Source organism: Hypanus sabinus, chromosome 29 (assembly GCF_030144855.1).
Source record: "Hypanus sabinus isolate sHypSab1 chromosome 29, sHypSab1.hap1, whole genome shotgun sequence".
Classification (NCBI taxonomy): domain Eukaryota; kingdom Metazoa; phylum Chordata; class Chondrichthyes; order Myliobatiformes; family Dasyatidae; genus Hypanus; species Hypanus sabinus.
Window position 1 is genome coordinate 33,707,351 of NC_082734.1, and position 14,259 is coordinate 33,721,609.

The 14,259-nt window shown below is 49.4% G+C and overlaps 1 protein-coding gene across 1 annotated transcript; it reads left to right on the forward strand.

Annotated features, from left to right (window-relative positions):
• Positions 1-648: 648 nt before the first annotated feature.
• LOC132382814 (septin-4-like) lies at positions 649-11,098 on the forward strand. The gene is made up of 7 exons (XM_059953269.1): positions 649-778; positions 3,260-3,356; positions 4,279-4,365; positions 4,658-4,781; positions 8,815-8,949; positions 9,383-9,500; positions 11,078-11,098. The coding sequence occupies exons 1-7, from the start codon at positions 776-778 to the stop codon at positions 11,096-11,098; spliced, it is 585 nt and encodes a 194-aa protein (XP_059809252.1). The 5' UTR covers positions 649-775.
• Positions 11,099-14,259: the final 3,161 nt, after the last annotated feature.

The window sequence follows — 14,259 nt, forward strand, 5'->3', positions numbered from 1 at the left end:
TATGGGTCCTAATGCCCTTCCCTTGGACAACATCAGTGGTGTGGAGAGGGGAGACTTGCAGCTTGGGCAACTACTGGTCTTCCGTACAACCTTGCCCAGGCCTGCGCCCTGGAAATTTTCCAAGGCGCAAATCCATGGTCTCATGAGACTAACGGAGGCCTACACTATAGACACTGTGTCAGAGACGGTGTAATAGAGACACTGTGCATGAGTGAGTATGTGTGTGTAAAAGTAGATGTATTAGAAACACTGTGTGAGGGACACTGTATTGGAGATTCTGTGAGAGGGACAGTTTATTAGTGACACTGTGTGTGTCAGAGACAGTGTGAGCGAGACAGACTTTGTTTGGGTGAGATTGTATTAGAGACACTGTGTATGAGAGAGTGTTTTAGAGAAACTATGTATGTGTGAGAGACAGGAAGAGAGAGTGGGGGAGAGACAGTGAGACAGAGAGAGAGAGAGAGAGAGAGTGTGTGTGTGTGTGTGTGTGTGTGTATACGCACATGTTCCCCAGTTCCCTGTGTGTATGCTACACATTCAAGCCCACACCCAGCCATCTACACGCGAAGCTGTCTCCTGCTGGAAACCACACGCATTACCTCCTGCTCCCTGCCAATCACGATGCAGCACACTTCCTGCTGCAGTGGAGCGAGGTAGCAGAGGTGTGGACGAAGGGAGGGAGCAACAGCAGCAGGGATCTCCGCAGTTTGGAACAGAGGGAGAGATCCCTATAGTGGTGCAGAGTCACAGGAGCCACAGGGAGAGTCGAGGGGACATGGTAGGTGGTTAGGGGTGAATTAACCAGGGCTGGCGGTGGTGGGGGGGAGGAGAGAGAGGGGAAAACACAGCATGTGCATGAAGGTTGAGTGTGTTGCTGCATCCAAGTGTCTCTGTGTGTGTATGTTTTACAGTCCTGGGGTCAGACACAGATTGATGCTCCCTCCGCTCCATCCCATCACACACTCTCGGGGTCAGACAGGGAGTGACGCCCTCTCCAGTGTACATCAGTGAGTGACAACGCTCCATCCTTCCATCTCATGTACAGACAAACTCTCAGCATACAGGAACAGGATGTGGGTTTCCTGTCGGTATGTCTTTTTAGACACAATTTTATACAAACAAGTTTTGAAGGTAAAGACGGCCCAAAACTTCCAAGGAGCAGTAATCTGGGGTAAAAATGGAGATGGGTCTTCATTTTGTGTCTGACCCCAGGACTGTGTGATGGGACAGTGTGGAGGGAGCTTCATCTGTGTCTGACACCGGGAGTGTGGAGAGAGGGTCACTCTGTGTCTGACCATGGGAGTGTGTGATGGGACGGTGTGGAGGGGGATTCACTCCGTGTCTGACCCTGGGAGTGTGTGATGGGACGGTGTGGAGGGGGATTCAATCTGTGTCTGACCCCAGGAGTGTTTGATGGGACAGTGTGGAGGGGGATTCACTCTGTGTCTGACCCCAGGAGTGTTTGATGGGACGGTGTGGAGGGGATTTCACTCTGTGTCTGACCCCAGGAGTGTGTGATGGGACACTGTGGAGAGAGGGTCACTCTGTGTCTGACCCTGGGAGTGTGTGATGGGACAGTGTAGATGGATCTTCACTCTGTGTCTGACCCCAGGAGCATGTGATGGGACGGTGCGGAGGGAGTTTCATGCCGTGTTTGATCCCAGGAGTAGGTGATGGGACAGTGCAGAGAGAGTCAAATCGTACCTGAGTGTCCGAAAGGGCACATTTGCATGGATTTTCTATGATCTACACGCTGCAGAACAGTTAAACCCCTTCACAAAACTACTGAGCAGAACCGAGAGGAGTTTTCAGTTCCTCTTTGCCTGCTGTTCCTAGGTTCAACATATGTGTTCAAAACCTTCCTATCTTTTTGTGAGACACGGAACAGGAATGAGGCTCTTACTGAGCTGCCTGTCCTCTGTGCACTCTCCCCCACTCTTCCTTTGTCACTCTCTATCCTCTGGAGTGAAACTTAGAGGGTTGGCAGGGGAGCTTGGGTGGGTGAGAAGGAAATCTGTATGTGGGTTTGTGCTGGTAGCTTTATCAAACCCTTCCAAATTCTCTGACTACACGCTCTCTTCAAAATTCATGGAGGATCCCAATCATTTGGTTGACATCCATGGATCCCTCAAAGTTGCCACGCAAGTTGATAAGGTTGTTGAGAAAATGTGTGGAGTGTTATTCATGGGACCGAGTGCAAGAGCCACGAGGTTAAATTCTGGCTAAACCTCTCTTGGAATATTTGTACTCTTTTGGTCGCCTCATTATAGGAAGGATGTAGAAGCTTTAGAGAGGGTGCAGAGGAGATCTACCAGGATGCTGACTGGATTATAAAGTACGTCATGAGGAAAGTAAGCTATGAGTAAGATATGGCTTTTGGCTTTGGAGTGAAGGAGGATCTGTCCAGCACATCAGTGCCATCATAAAGAAGGCCCAGCAATGCCTCGACTTCCTTCAAAATCTGTTCAGATTAGGCATGTCATTCAAAACTCTGACAAACTTCTATAGATGCACAATGATGAGTGTCCTGATTGTTTGCATCGTGGCCTGGTATGGAAACACCAATACCCAGGAATGGAAAAGTCTACAGGTAGTGGAGGATACAGCCCAGTCTGTCACAGGCAAAGCCCTCCCTGCCATTGAGCACATTGACCCCACCATCCAGACCATGTTCTCCCCTCACTGCCACCATCGAATAGGAGTCCCAAATCACCAGGTTCAAGAAAAGTTATTACCCTACAACCATCAACCATCCTAAAGTTATACACACCACAAAACTGAACTGATTCCACATCGTACAGACTCAGTTTCAAGGACTCTTTACAACTCATGTTTACAGCATTACTCTATGTGCACAATTTGACTTTTCCTTTGCACATTTTTGTTCGTCAGTCCTTGTCTATTCATGTATAATTTTTCATGGAATTCTAATGTATTCCTTTCGTTTTCTTGTAAATGTAATCTTATAATCTCAAGGTAGTATCTTTGAACTTTGTTAATAAATTTACTTTGAACCTTGACTAGATCGAGATGTACAAGATGATATGAGACAGAGTGTGGGCTGAAGGGCCTGTACTGAGCTGTACTGTTCTATTTTCATTTTAACCTCAGACCTTCCCCCTTGGTCCTATGCACTCTGACCTTCCCCTTCATCCCTGTACCCTCTGATCTTCCCACCTGTGCCCTCACCGTCTGACCATTCCTGTCATTCTCACCTCCACCCCACCACAAGCATTGATCCCTGTTCTCCCTTCCCCAGGACCGAGACAAGGAGTATGTTGGATTTGCCACCCTCCCCAACCAGGTCCATCGCAAGTCAGTGAAGAAAGGGTTTGACTTCACTCTTATGGTTGCAGGTAATGCTCCACCCTTCTCCTGACCCCTCACTCTGACCTCTAACCCCTTTCCCTGACCCCTAACCCTTTCCCCTGACACTTACCCTTTCTCCTGTCGTTTGATCTTTTTCCTTCTCAACATTAACTTCTGACCCCTGCTGAGGCTCTTGATTCTTCATGTCAGAGGTGGTGAGGGTGGCAGTGAGGTATGGAGGGAGAGGGGCAGTGAGGGAGGGTAGATGGGGTGCAACGGGGAAACAGGGAGCAGGGAGTGAAGAAGGGGGAGTGATGAGGAGGGAGTGAAGAAGGGGGAGTGATGAGGGCGTGAAGAAGGGGGAGTGACGAGGGAGTGAAGGAGGGGGAGTGATGAGGAGGGAGGGAAGATGGAGGAGCAGTGAGGAGGGAGAATAGATGTTGATGAGCACACAGAGTACTGTGGGAAGATCTGGTTGTCCAGCTGTGGGAAGTTGGGATTGAGCCGGAGAGGGTGCAGGAAAGATTTACCGGGACATTCCTGGGATTGGGGCTTGAGTTATCAGGAGCGACTAGACAGACTGGTACTTCGTTCTGTAGTGAACGAGACTGCGGGATGACCTAACAAAGGAAAATAAAACAAGAGGTATAAATAAGGTGGGCAGAGATAATCTTTCTCCCCAAGGAGAGCAGAGTCTAAAATGAGAGGGCACATGTTTAAGGTGAAAGGTGAAAGGTTTAAAGGGGCAGGTTGCCACACAAGACAGTGAGGATATGAAACAAGCTGCCAGAGGAAGTGGGAGCTACAATTAAAAAGCACTTGGACAAGTACACAGATAGGAAAGGTTTAGAGTGATATGGACCAAACGTGGGCAGGCGGACTGGCTTGTGGGGTCAGTGAGGGGACTCCTGGGGAGAAAGTGGGAAGCTAGTGATGATGCAATAACTAAGATCCCCTCACTTTCTCTAGGAGAGTCAGGTCTTGGGAAATCCACACTAATTGACAGTCTCTTTCTGACAAACCTCTACAAGGAACGAATCATCCCAAGTGCCGAAGGTGAGACCCTTGCTTAAGTTCTGAGTCCTAAAAGGCTCACAGCCCCCTTCCTTCTGACCTCAGGAATGTGTGGCAGGATGGTGCATAAGCTCTCTGACCCTGGGAGTGTGTGATGGGACGGTGTGGAGGGAGATTCACTCTGTGTCTGACCCCAGAAGTGTGTCATGGGATGGTGCAGGAGCTTCACTCTGTGTCTGACTCCGGGAGTGTGTGATGAGGAAGTGTGAAAAGAACTTCACTCAGTAACCTACCCCAGGAGAGTATGAGATCATTCTGTGCCTGTAATTCACAGAGAGGATCACAAAGACCCTGGAGATTACGAAGCATGGTGTGGACATCGAGGAGTGCGGGGTGAGAGTCAAACTGACAGTGGTGGACACTCCGGGTTTTGGAGATGCTGTAGACAATTCCGAATGGTAAGCAGAGTGACCAAAGTCCCAGTGATCCTCATTTCTCATAGCCCCAATCCTTTCCCTCACCCATGACACTGGGGAGAGAGGGTCTCAACTCTTGTAAGTCTCCCACCTGATGAAGGCCTGTGAGTCAAAAGCCCCCTTTGTTTACACGTGACCACTTTCGGGGAACCTTCTATCTGTACCCCAAGGTCTCTCTGTTGTACAACACCGCTCACGTCTTTGAGATTCCACCGAGTCTATTCTACCTATGCCTCAACTAGGTCTCCCCTTAGCTTCCACCGCTCTACAGAAAACAAATCAAGTTTGTCCAACCTCTCCTCTATAGTTCATGCCCTCTATCCAGGCAGCATCCTGGTGAATCTTTACTGCACCTCTCCAATGCCTCCACACCCACTTCCTGTAATGGGGCGACCAGAACAGATCATACTACTCCTGACGCAGTCCAGCCAGTGTTTTTATAAAGCCATCTCTTGAATTCAGAGACTCGACTTGCTTCTTTATCAGCCTGTCAACCTATGCAGCAACTTTCAGAGAGCTGTGGACTTGGACCCCAAGATCCCTCTTTACATCAAGTCTGTTAACAATCCTGTCATTAACTGTGTCTTGTCCCTGTACATTAGATTTCCCAGACACCTTATACTTGTCCAGATTAAACTCCATCTGCCATTCCTCTGCCCGTAGCTGAAAGTAATTTTTATCCCACCATATCTTTTGGCAATCTACACTGTCCATATCCTTGCAAATTGCACAAAGGATACGGAGAGTCTGTAGGGAGATATAGATAAGTTAAGTGAGTGAGCAAGTGTCTGGCAATACAATGTTGGTAAATGTGAGGTCACCCAGTTTGGAAGTGAAAATAGAAGATCAGCTGATTATTTAAATGGTAGAAGACTGCAGCAATGTTGTTGTGCAGTGGGATTTGGGAGTGTTTGGGCATGAATTGCAAAAGGTTGGTTTGCAGGTGCTATAGGTTATCAAGAAGGCAAATGGAACATTGGCCTTCATTGCCAAAGGGATTGAATTTAAGAGCAGGGAGATTATGCTGCAACTGTACAGGGTACTCGTGAGGCTGCATATTAAGTACTGCATGCAGTTCTGGTCTCCTTACTTAAGAAAAGATATACTGGATTTCAAGGCCATGCAGGGGTTGACAGGGTTGATTCCAGAAATTGAGGGGGTGGGGGGGGGGGGGTTAGCCTGTGGAGAGATTGTGCTGCGTGGGACTATACGCACTGGAATTTAGAAAAATATTGGGAGTGGGGTAGATTCTTATAGAAAAATAAAATTCTGGAAGGGAAAGATAGAGGCAGAAAAGTTGTTTCCACTGCTCAGTGAGATTAGGGGGCATAGCCTCAAGATCTGAGGGGAATAGATTTAGAATGGAGCGGAGAAGAAAGTGGTTTTCCCAGAGAGTACTGACTCTGTAGAATTCATAGCCCAGAAAAGCAGTAGAGGCTAACTCATTAAATATTTTCAAGATACGGATATATTTGTGTATGATAGGGAATTAAGGTTACAGGGAAAGGCAGGTAAGTGGAGCTGAATCTATGGCCAGTTCGTCCCAGTGCCCAAGAGAGCAACAGTAAGCTGCCTCAATGATTACTGTCCAGTGGACTGACCTCAACAGTAATATTAACTACTCTGAGCGGCTGGTTATGGATCACATTAAATTCTATCTTCCTGCTGCATTGGACCCTTTCTAGTTTGCTTATCATTCAAATCGGTCCACTGATGTCATAGCCTCTGCACTACACTCCGCCAAGTCCCACTTGGAAAATGGTGCCTCATACGCCAGGATTTTGTTCATCTACTTCAGCTCAGCATTTAATATGATCATCCCTCAGAAGCTGGTGGGTAAATTGTCCTATTTGGGTCTCAACACCTCCCTCTGCAACTGGACCCTGGACTTCTTAAGAAAGGTCGCAGTCACCGTTGGCAGAAATATTTCTAGCTCCATTCTACTGAGCACTGGCTGCATGCTCAGTCCGCTGCTGACACCCGACTGTACTGCTAGATCCAGTTCAAACCAAATCATCAAGTTCGACAATGACACAACAGCGGTTGCCCTGTCAACAATAAGGCGGCATACAGAGAGGAAATAAAGTGGCTGGTAGAATGTGCAAGCACAACTTGAGTCTCAACATGGAAAAGACCAAAGAGATGACTGTGGACATTAGGAAGGTGCGAGCAAACCTCTCCTTACTGTACAAACAAAGCTCCTCTGGGGAGGGAGTTTCTGGGAATGCACTTGCACAACAATCTCACCTGGTCCCTCAACACCATCTCATTGTTCAGGAAAGCACAGCAGCATCTTCATTTCCTGAGGAGATTGAGAGGAATGAAGTCCCCATTATAACAAATTTTTATAGGAGCAACATCGAGAATCCTGACCAGATGCATCACCGCCTGGAATGGGAACTGCAAGGCATCTGACAGAGGATTGTGGGGACTACTGAGAGGATCATTGGGACCTCTCTTCCACCCATCATACATTTTTAGCCAGAGCGCTGCACATGCAGGGTCCCTCACATTGTCAGTTATCTCCCCCACCCATCTGTCCAACAAGCTCTTTCACCCCCTACCATCAGGCAGGAGGTACCATAGCATTAGGACCAGATGGGAAATAGGATGGGAAGCAGCTTCTTCCCCCAGACCATGAGATTACTGCACTCCCTGCCACCATCTGGGTCTCACTACATCTGAAGCAGGCGTTTACTGTTTTCTTTTCTTAACCTTTTTATTGGATATGAACCTTTATCATTAGTTAATTTATTAGTGGTAATATTACATTGTGTTGTGTGAGTTACCTGTACTATACTGCGCACCCTAGTCCAGAATTTTGCTTTGCAGTATACAAGTGTACAGTCGAATGACAATAAAGTAAACTTGAACTTGAGGTCAGCCATGAATTTATTGAGTGGTGGAGTATTCCCAACAGGCCATTCCTGCTCCAGTTTTTCACAGAACATAGAACAGTACAGGCCCTTCGGCCCACAATGTTGGGTCAACCTTTTAACCTGAGATCAACCTAACACTTCCCTCCCACATAAACCCCCATTTCTATCATTCATGTACTGTACCTATCTAAAAGTCTTATATTTCCCAGTACCTGCCTCTACCACCACCCAACAGCATTCCTCTCTCTCACCACTCTGTGTAAAAAACCTCTGACGTGCCCCCTAAACTTCCCTCCAATCGTTTTAAAATTATACGCTGTTGTATTAGTCAAATCCACCCTGGGGAAAAGTCACTGGCTGTCCACTCTATCTATGCCTTTTATCATCATGTACACCTCTAATATTTCTTCACTCCAAAGAGAAAAGACTTGGCTCGCTCAACCTATCCTGATAAGACACAGTCCCAGTCCAGTCAGCAAGCTGGTAAATTTCCTCTGCACCCTCTCTAAAGCTTCCACATTCATCCTATATTGAAGCGACCAGAACGAAACACAATACTGCAAGTGTGATCTAACCAGTTTTATCTCAGTGATCTTACAGCTCTTGAATCAATTCCCTAACTAATGTGGGCCAACACACCATACGCCTTCTTAACCACCCTATCAATTTCTGTAGATTTGAAGGATCTTTGGACATGGTCCCCAAGTTCCCTCAGCTCCTCCACTCTGTTAAGAATTCTGCCATTAACCCTGTTTTCTGCCATCAAGTTCAACCTTCCAAAGTAAATCACTTCAGATGTTCCTGGACTGAACTCCATCTGCCATTTCTCAGCCCAGCTCTGCATCCTGTCAATGTCCCATTGTAACATATGGTAACCTTCCACATTATCCACACCACCACCAATCTTCCTGTCATTTGCAAACTTATTAACCCACCCTCCCACTTCCTCATTTAAGTCATTTACATAAAATACAAAGAACAGGGGTCCTAGAACAAATTCCCGTGGAACACCACTATTCACTGATGTCTAGCCAGAACATACTCCAACTACAAACAGTCTTCTGTGGACAAGCCACACAGCCAAGTTTTCCTGGCTCCCGTGCCTCCTAACTGCTGTCCTTGGTTCTCTCTCCCAGCTGGAAGCCAATCGTTGAATACATCGACGAGCAGTTTGAGCATTACTTCAGGGATGAAAGTGGCCTTAATCGCAAGAACATCCAGGACAACCGGGTCCACTGCCTCCTGTACTTCCTCTCTCCTCTGGCCCATGGGTGAGTCCCAGAGGATGGGGGTGGGGGGGGGTGTTCCAGGAGAGGGTGCAGTGAGAAGGGAGTATGAGAAGGAAAGCAAGGCCCCTTCCCTGCTTTCTTTGGAGGGAGGGAGGATTTGGAGGTGGTGAGAAAGGGGAATGCAGAGATGGATATCCCCCTCAATGGGGGCAAGGCCAACTCTACCCTAGGAAGAGACTAATCCTTCAATGCCATCTCAGTGGGCCAAGGCCAACTCTACCCTGGGAAGAGAAGGGATGGAAGGAGAGGGCATGTTGGGAATGAGGGACATCTCCACCCAGGACGGAACCTGGCCTTCCAAGGACCAGGGGAAGAGGGAGAGTTTCACCACAGGGTTTGGTGAGGGAGGTGGAGCATTGGGAGGGTGATGGGAGAGTCTTGCCTTCACCTAATGATCTCCTGCCCCCCCAACCAGGCTGAGGCCACTGGATGTAGAGTTCATGAAGGCAGTTCACGAGAAGGTCAACGTGGTTCCCATCATCGCCAAAGCCGACACCCTCACCCCCTCAGAAGTGCAGAGGGCCAAGCTGAAGGTGAGGGGGCCACATCCTAGCAGCAGAAGTTCGGGGTGTTTATGAGATTCCCCAGAGATGGAAGGAAAAGTTCGGGGAGAGTACAGAAGCTCTCCAGTGACAGAATGGATAGGGTAGGGGAGTGTGTGAAACCATCAAGATTGGATAAAGGTTTGCTGGGTCCCTGAAACTTATGGGAAGTATTTCAAGGCTTCTTGGAATCCCTATGCCGGGGCTGATGGGCTTAAGCCTTGGCACGTGGGACCCCTTGAAACTGGGGAAGGGTCTTGCATGGTGGACAGTGGCTCAGAGGTCCTGGAGAAAAGAGGTGTGTCCCTTTATGTTGGAAACATCAAGTGGGCCTTCTGCAAGAATAAGGTGCATCCCAGGGGAGCAGAGAAGGGGGAAGAGAGGGATAATGGGAATCAGTTTATTATGATCACACATACCCAGGTACATTGAAAAACTCTGTTCTATATGGCGTCTATGCAGGTCAGTGTATCGAAGTAGTACAAGGTTAAAGCAGTAACAGCATGCTGTATAATGTGTCAGAGTTACAGAGAAACTGCAGTGCAGGTAGACAGTAAGGGCCACGAGGTAGGTTGTTTGGTTGAAATCCATCTTATCCCACCAAGGGACTGTTCAATAATTTAATAGCGGGGTAGAAGCTGTCATTCAGCCTGGTGGGATGAGCTTTCAGGCATTTTTTTAAATTTTATGCCAGATGGGAGAGGGGAAGAGGAGAGATGGGTGGGGTGTTTGATTCTGCTGGCTGCTTTACTGAGGCAGTGGGATGTGCAGTCCATGAAGAGGAGGCTGATTACTGTGATGTGATGAGCTGTGCACAACTCTGTGCGGTTCCTTGTGGCCATGTACCATCCCAGCTCAAAATTCATCCAGATAAAATGAGCTGGGGTTCCCAACCTTTTTATGCCATGGATCCCGGTTTGGGAACTCCTGTATTAGACCATAAAATATAGGAGCAGAATTAGACCTTTTGGCCCATCAAGTCTGCTCTGCCATTTGATCACAGCTGATTTTTCCCCTCTCAACACCATTCTCCTGCCTGCTCCCCCTGTGCCACACTGACAAATCAAGAACCTATCAATCTTCGCTTTAAATATACTCAAAGACTTAGACTCCACGGCCGTCTGTGGCGATTCACCGCCCTCTGGATAAAGAAATCCCTCCTCTCTGTTCCCCTCAATTTAGAGGCCGGTCCGAGACTCCCCCCCCCCCCCACAGGAAACATCCTCTCCATGTCCACTCTTGCTAGGCATTTCAATAATGAGTAGGTTTCAATGAGATACCCCCTCATTGTTCTGAGCTCCAGTGAGTACAGGCCCAGAGCCATCAAACGCTCCTCACATGTTAACCCTTTCATTCGTAAAATATTCTGGACCCTCTCCAATGTCAACGCATGATTTCTTTGATAAAGGGCCCTAAAGTACTCACAATACCCCAAATACGGCCTTATAAAGCCTCAGCAATTCATCGTTGCTCCCTAAATAACTTTGAATTTGTCTTCCTCGCCACCGACTCCACAAGTCCCTTTACCCCTCTGATTTCTGAGATCACTTCTGTTACGTATTGGACAGAGCAGGAACAACACGGAGTGAAGTACACCTGAGGAAATGTTTCCCCCGAGTCCTGTTAATAACCGTGAGGGGCACAGCAGGAACAACACGGAGTGAAGTACACCTGAGGAAATGTTTCCCCCGAGTCCTGTTACTAACCGTGAGGGGCAGAGCAGGAACAACACGGAATGAAGTACACCTGAGGAAATGTTCCCCCTCCCCCCGAGTCCTGTTAATAACCGTGAGGGGCAGAGCAGGAACAACACGGAGTGAAGTACACCTGAGGAAATGTTTCCCCCCCGAGTCCTGTTACTAACCGTGAGGGGCAGAGCAGGAACAACACGGAGTGAAGTACACCTGAGGAAATGTTACCCTCCCCCCGAGTCCTGTTACTAACCGTAAGGGGCAGAGCAGGAACAACACTGAGTGAAGTACACCTGAGGAAATGTTCCCCCCGAGTCCTGTTACTAACCGTGAGGGGCAGAGCAGGAACAACACGGAGTGAAGTACACCTGAGGAAATGTTCCCCCTCCCCCCGAGTCCTGTTAATAACCGTGAGGGGCAGAGCAGGAACAACACGGAGTGAAGTACACCTGAGGAAATGTTCCCCCCCCCCACCCCCCGAGACCTGTTACTAACCGTGAGGGGCAGAGCAGGAACAACACGGAGTGAAGTACACCTGAGGAAATGTTCCCCCCGAGACCTGTTAATAACCGTGAGGGGCAGAGCAGGAACAACACGGAGTGAAGTACACCTGAGGAAATGTTTCCCCCGAGTCCTGTTACTAACCGTGAGGGGCAGAGCAGGAACAACACGGAGTGAAGTACACCTGAGGAAATGTTACCCCCCCCCCCCCCGAGTCCTGATACTAACCGTGAGGGGCAGAGCAGGAACAACACGGAGTGAAGTACACCTGAGGAAATGTTCCCCCTCCCCCCGAGTCCTGTTACTAACCGTGAGGGGCAGAGCAGGAACAACACGGAGTGAAGTACACCTGAGGAAATGTTCCCCCTCCCCCCGAGTCCTGTTACTAACCGTGAGGGGCAGAGCAGGAACAACACGGAGTGAAGTACACCTGAGGAAATGTCCCCCCCCCCCCCCCGAGTCCTGTTACTAACCGTGAGGGGCAGAGCAGGAACAACACTGAGTGAAGTACACCTGAGGAAATGTTTCCCCCGAGTCCTGTTACTAACCGTGAGGGGCAGAGCAGGAACAACACGGAATGAAGTACACCTGAGGAAATGTCCCCCCCCCCCCCCCGAGTCCTGTTACTAACCGTGAGGGGCAGAGCAGGAACAACACTGAGTGAAGTACACCTGAGGAAATGTTTCCCCCGAGTCCTGTTACTAACCGTGAGGGGCAGAGCAGGAACAACACGGAGTGAAGTACACCTGAGGAAATGTTTCCCCCCCCCGAGTCCTGTTACTAACCGTGAGGGGCAGAGCAGGAACAACACGGAGTGAAGTACACCTGAGGAAATGTTTCCCCCCCCGAGTCCTGTTACTAACCGTGAGGGGCAGAGCAGGAACAACACGGAGTGAAGTACACCTGAGGAAATGTTTCCCCCCCCGAGTCCTGTTACTAACCGTGAGGGGCAGAGCAGGAACAACACTGAGTGAAGTACACCTGAGGAAATGTTTCCCCCGAGTCCTGTTACTAACCGTGAGGGGCAGAGCAGGAACAACACTGAGTGAAGTACACCTGAGGAAATGTTCCCCCCGAGTCCTGTTACTAACCGTAAGGGGCAGAGCAGGAACAACACGGAGTGAAGTACACCTGAGGAAATGTTCCCCCCGGGTCCTGTTACTAACCGTGAGGGGCAGAGCAGGAACAACACGGAGTGAAGTACACCTGAGGAAATGTTTCCCCCGAGTCCTGTTAATAACCGTGAGGGGCACAGCAGGAACAACACGGAGTGAAGTACACCTGAGGAAATGTTTCCCCCGAGTCCTGTTACTAACCGTGAGGGGCAGAGCAGGAACAACACGGAATGAAGTACACCTGAGGAAATGTCCCCCCCCCCCCCCCCGAGTCCTGTTACTAACCGTGAGGGGCAGAGCAGGAACAACACTGAGTGAAGTACACCTGAGGAAATGTTTCCCCCGAGTCCTGTTACTAACCGTGAGGGGCAGAGCAGGAACAACACGGAGTGAAGTACACCTGAGGAAATGTTTCCCCCCCCCGAGTCCTGTTACTAACCGTGAGGGGCAGAGCAGGAACAACACGGAGTGAAGTACACCTGAGGAAATGTTACCCCCCCCCGAGTCCTGATACTAACCGTGAGGGGCAGAGCAGGAACAACACGGAGTGAAGTACACCTGAGGAAATGTTTCCCCCCCCGAGTCCTGTTACTAACCGTGAGGGGCAGAGCAGGAACAACACGGAGTGAAGTACACCTGAGGAAATGTTTCCCCCCCCGAGTCCTGTTACTAACCGTGAGGGGCAGAGCAGGAACAACACGGAGTGAAGTACACCTGAGGAAATGTTTCCCCCCCCGAGTCCTGTTACTAACCGTGAGGGGCAGAGCAGGAACAACACTGAGTGAAGTACACCTGAGGAAATGTTTCCCCCGAGTCCTGTTACTAACCGTGAGGGGCAGAGCAGGAACAACACTGAGTGAAGTACACCTGAGGAAATGTTCCCCCCGGGTCCTGTTACTAACCGTGAGGGGCAGAGCAGGAACAACACGGAGTGAAGTACACCTGAGGAAATGTTTCCCCCTCCCCCCGAGTCCTGTTACTAACCGTGAGGGGCAGAGCAGGAACAACACGGAGTGAAGTACACCTGAGGAAATGTTTCCCCCGAGTCCTGTTACTAACCGTGAGGGGCAGAGCAGGAACAACACGGAGTGAAGTACACCTGAGGAAATGTTCCCCCCGGGTCCTGTTACTAACCGTGAGGGGCAGAGCAGGAACAACACGGAGTGAAGTACACCTGAGGAAATGTTTCCCCCTCCCCCCGAGTCCTGTTACTAACCGTGAGGGGCAGAGCAGGAACAACACGGAGTGAAGTACACCTGAGGAAATGTTCCCCCCGAGTCCTGTTACTAACCGTGAGGGGCAGAGCAGGAACAACACGGAGTGAAGTACACCTGAGGAAATGTTTCCCCCCCGAGTCCTGTTACTAACCGTGAGGGGCAGAGCAGGAACAACACGGAGTGAAGTACACCTGAGGAAATGTTTCCCCCCCGAGTCCTGTTACTA

Excerpts from the sequence above, each read along its gene's own strand:
- LOC132382814 (XM_059953269.1), top strand. Across the intron at positions 4,782-8,814 it reads GCTGTAGACAATTCCGAATG|CTGGAAGCCAATCGTTGAAT; the intron begins GTAAGCAGAGTG and ends TCTCTCTCCCAG. Across the intron at positions 8,950-9,382 it reads CTCTCTCCTCTGGCCCATGG|GCTGAGGCCACTGGATGTAG; the intron begins GTGAGTCCCAGA and ends CCCCCCAACCAG.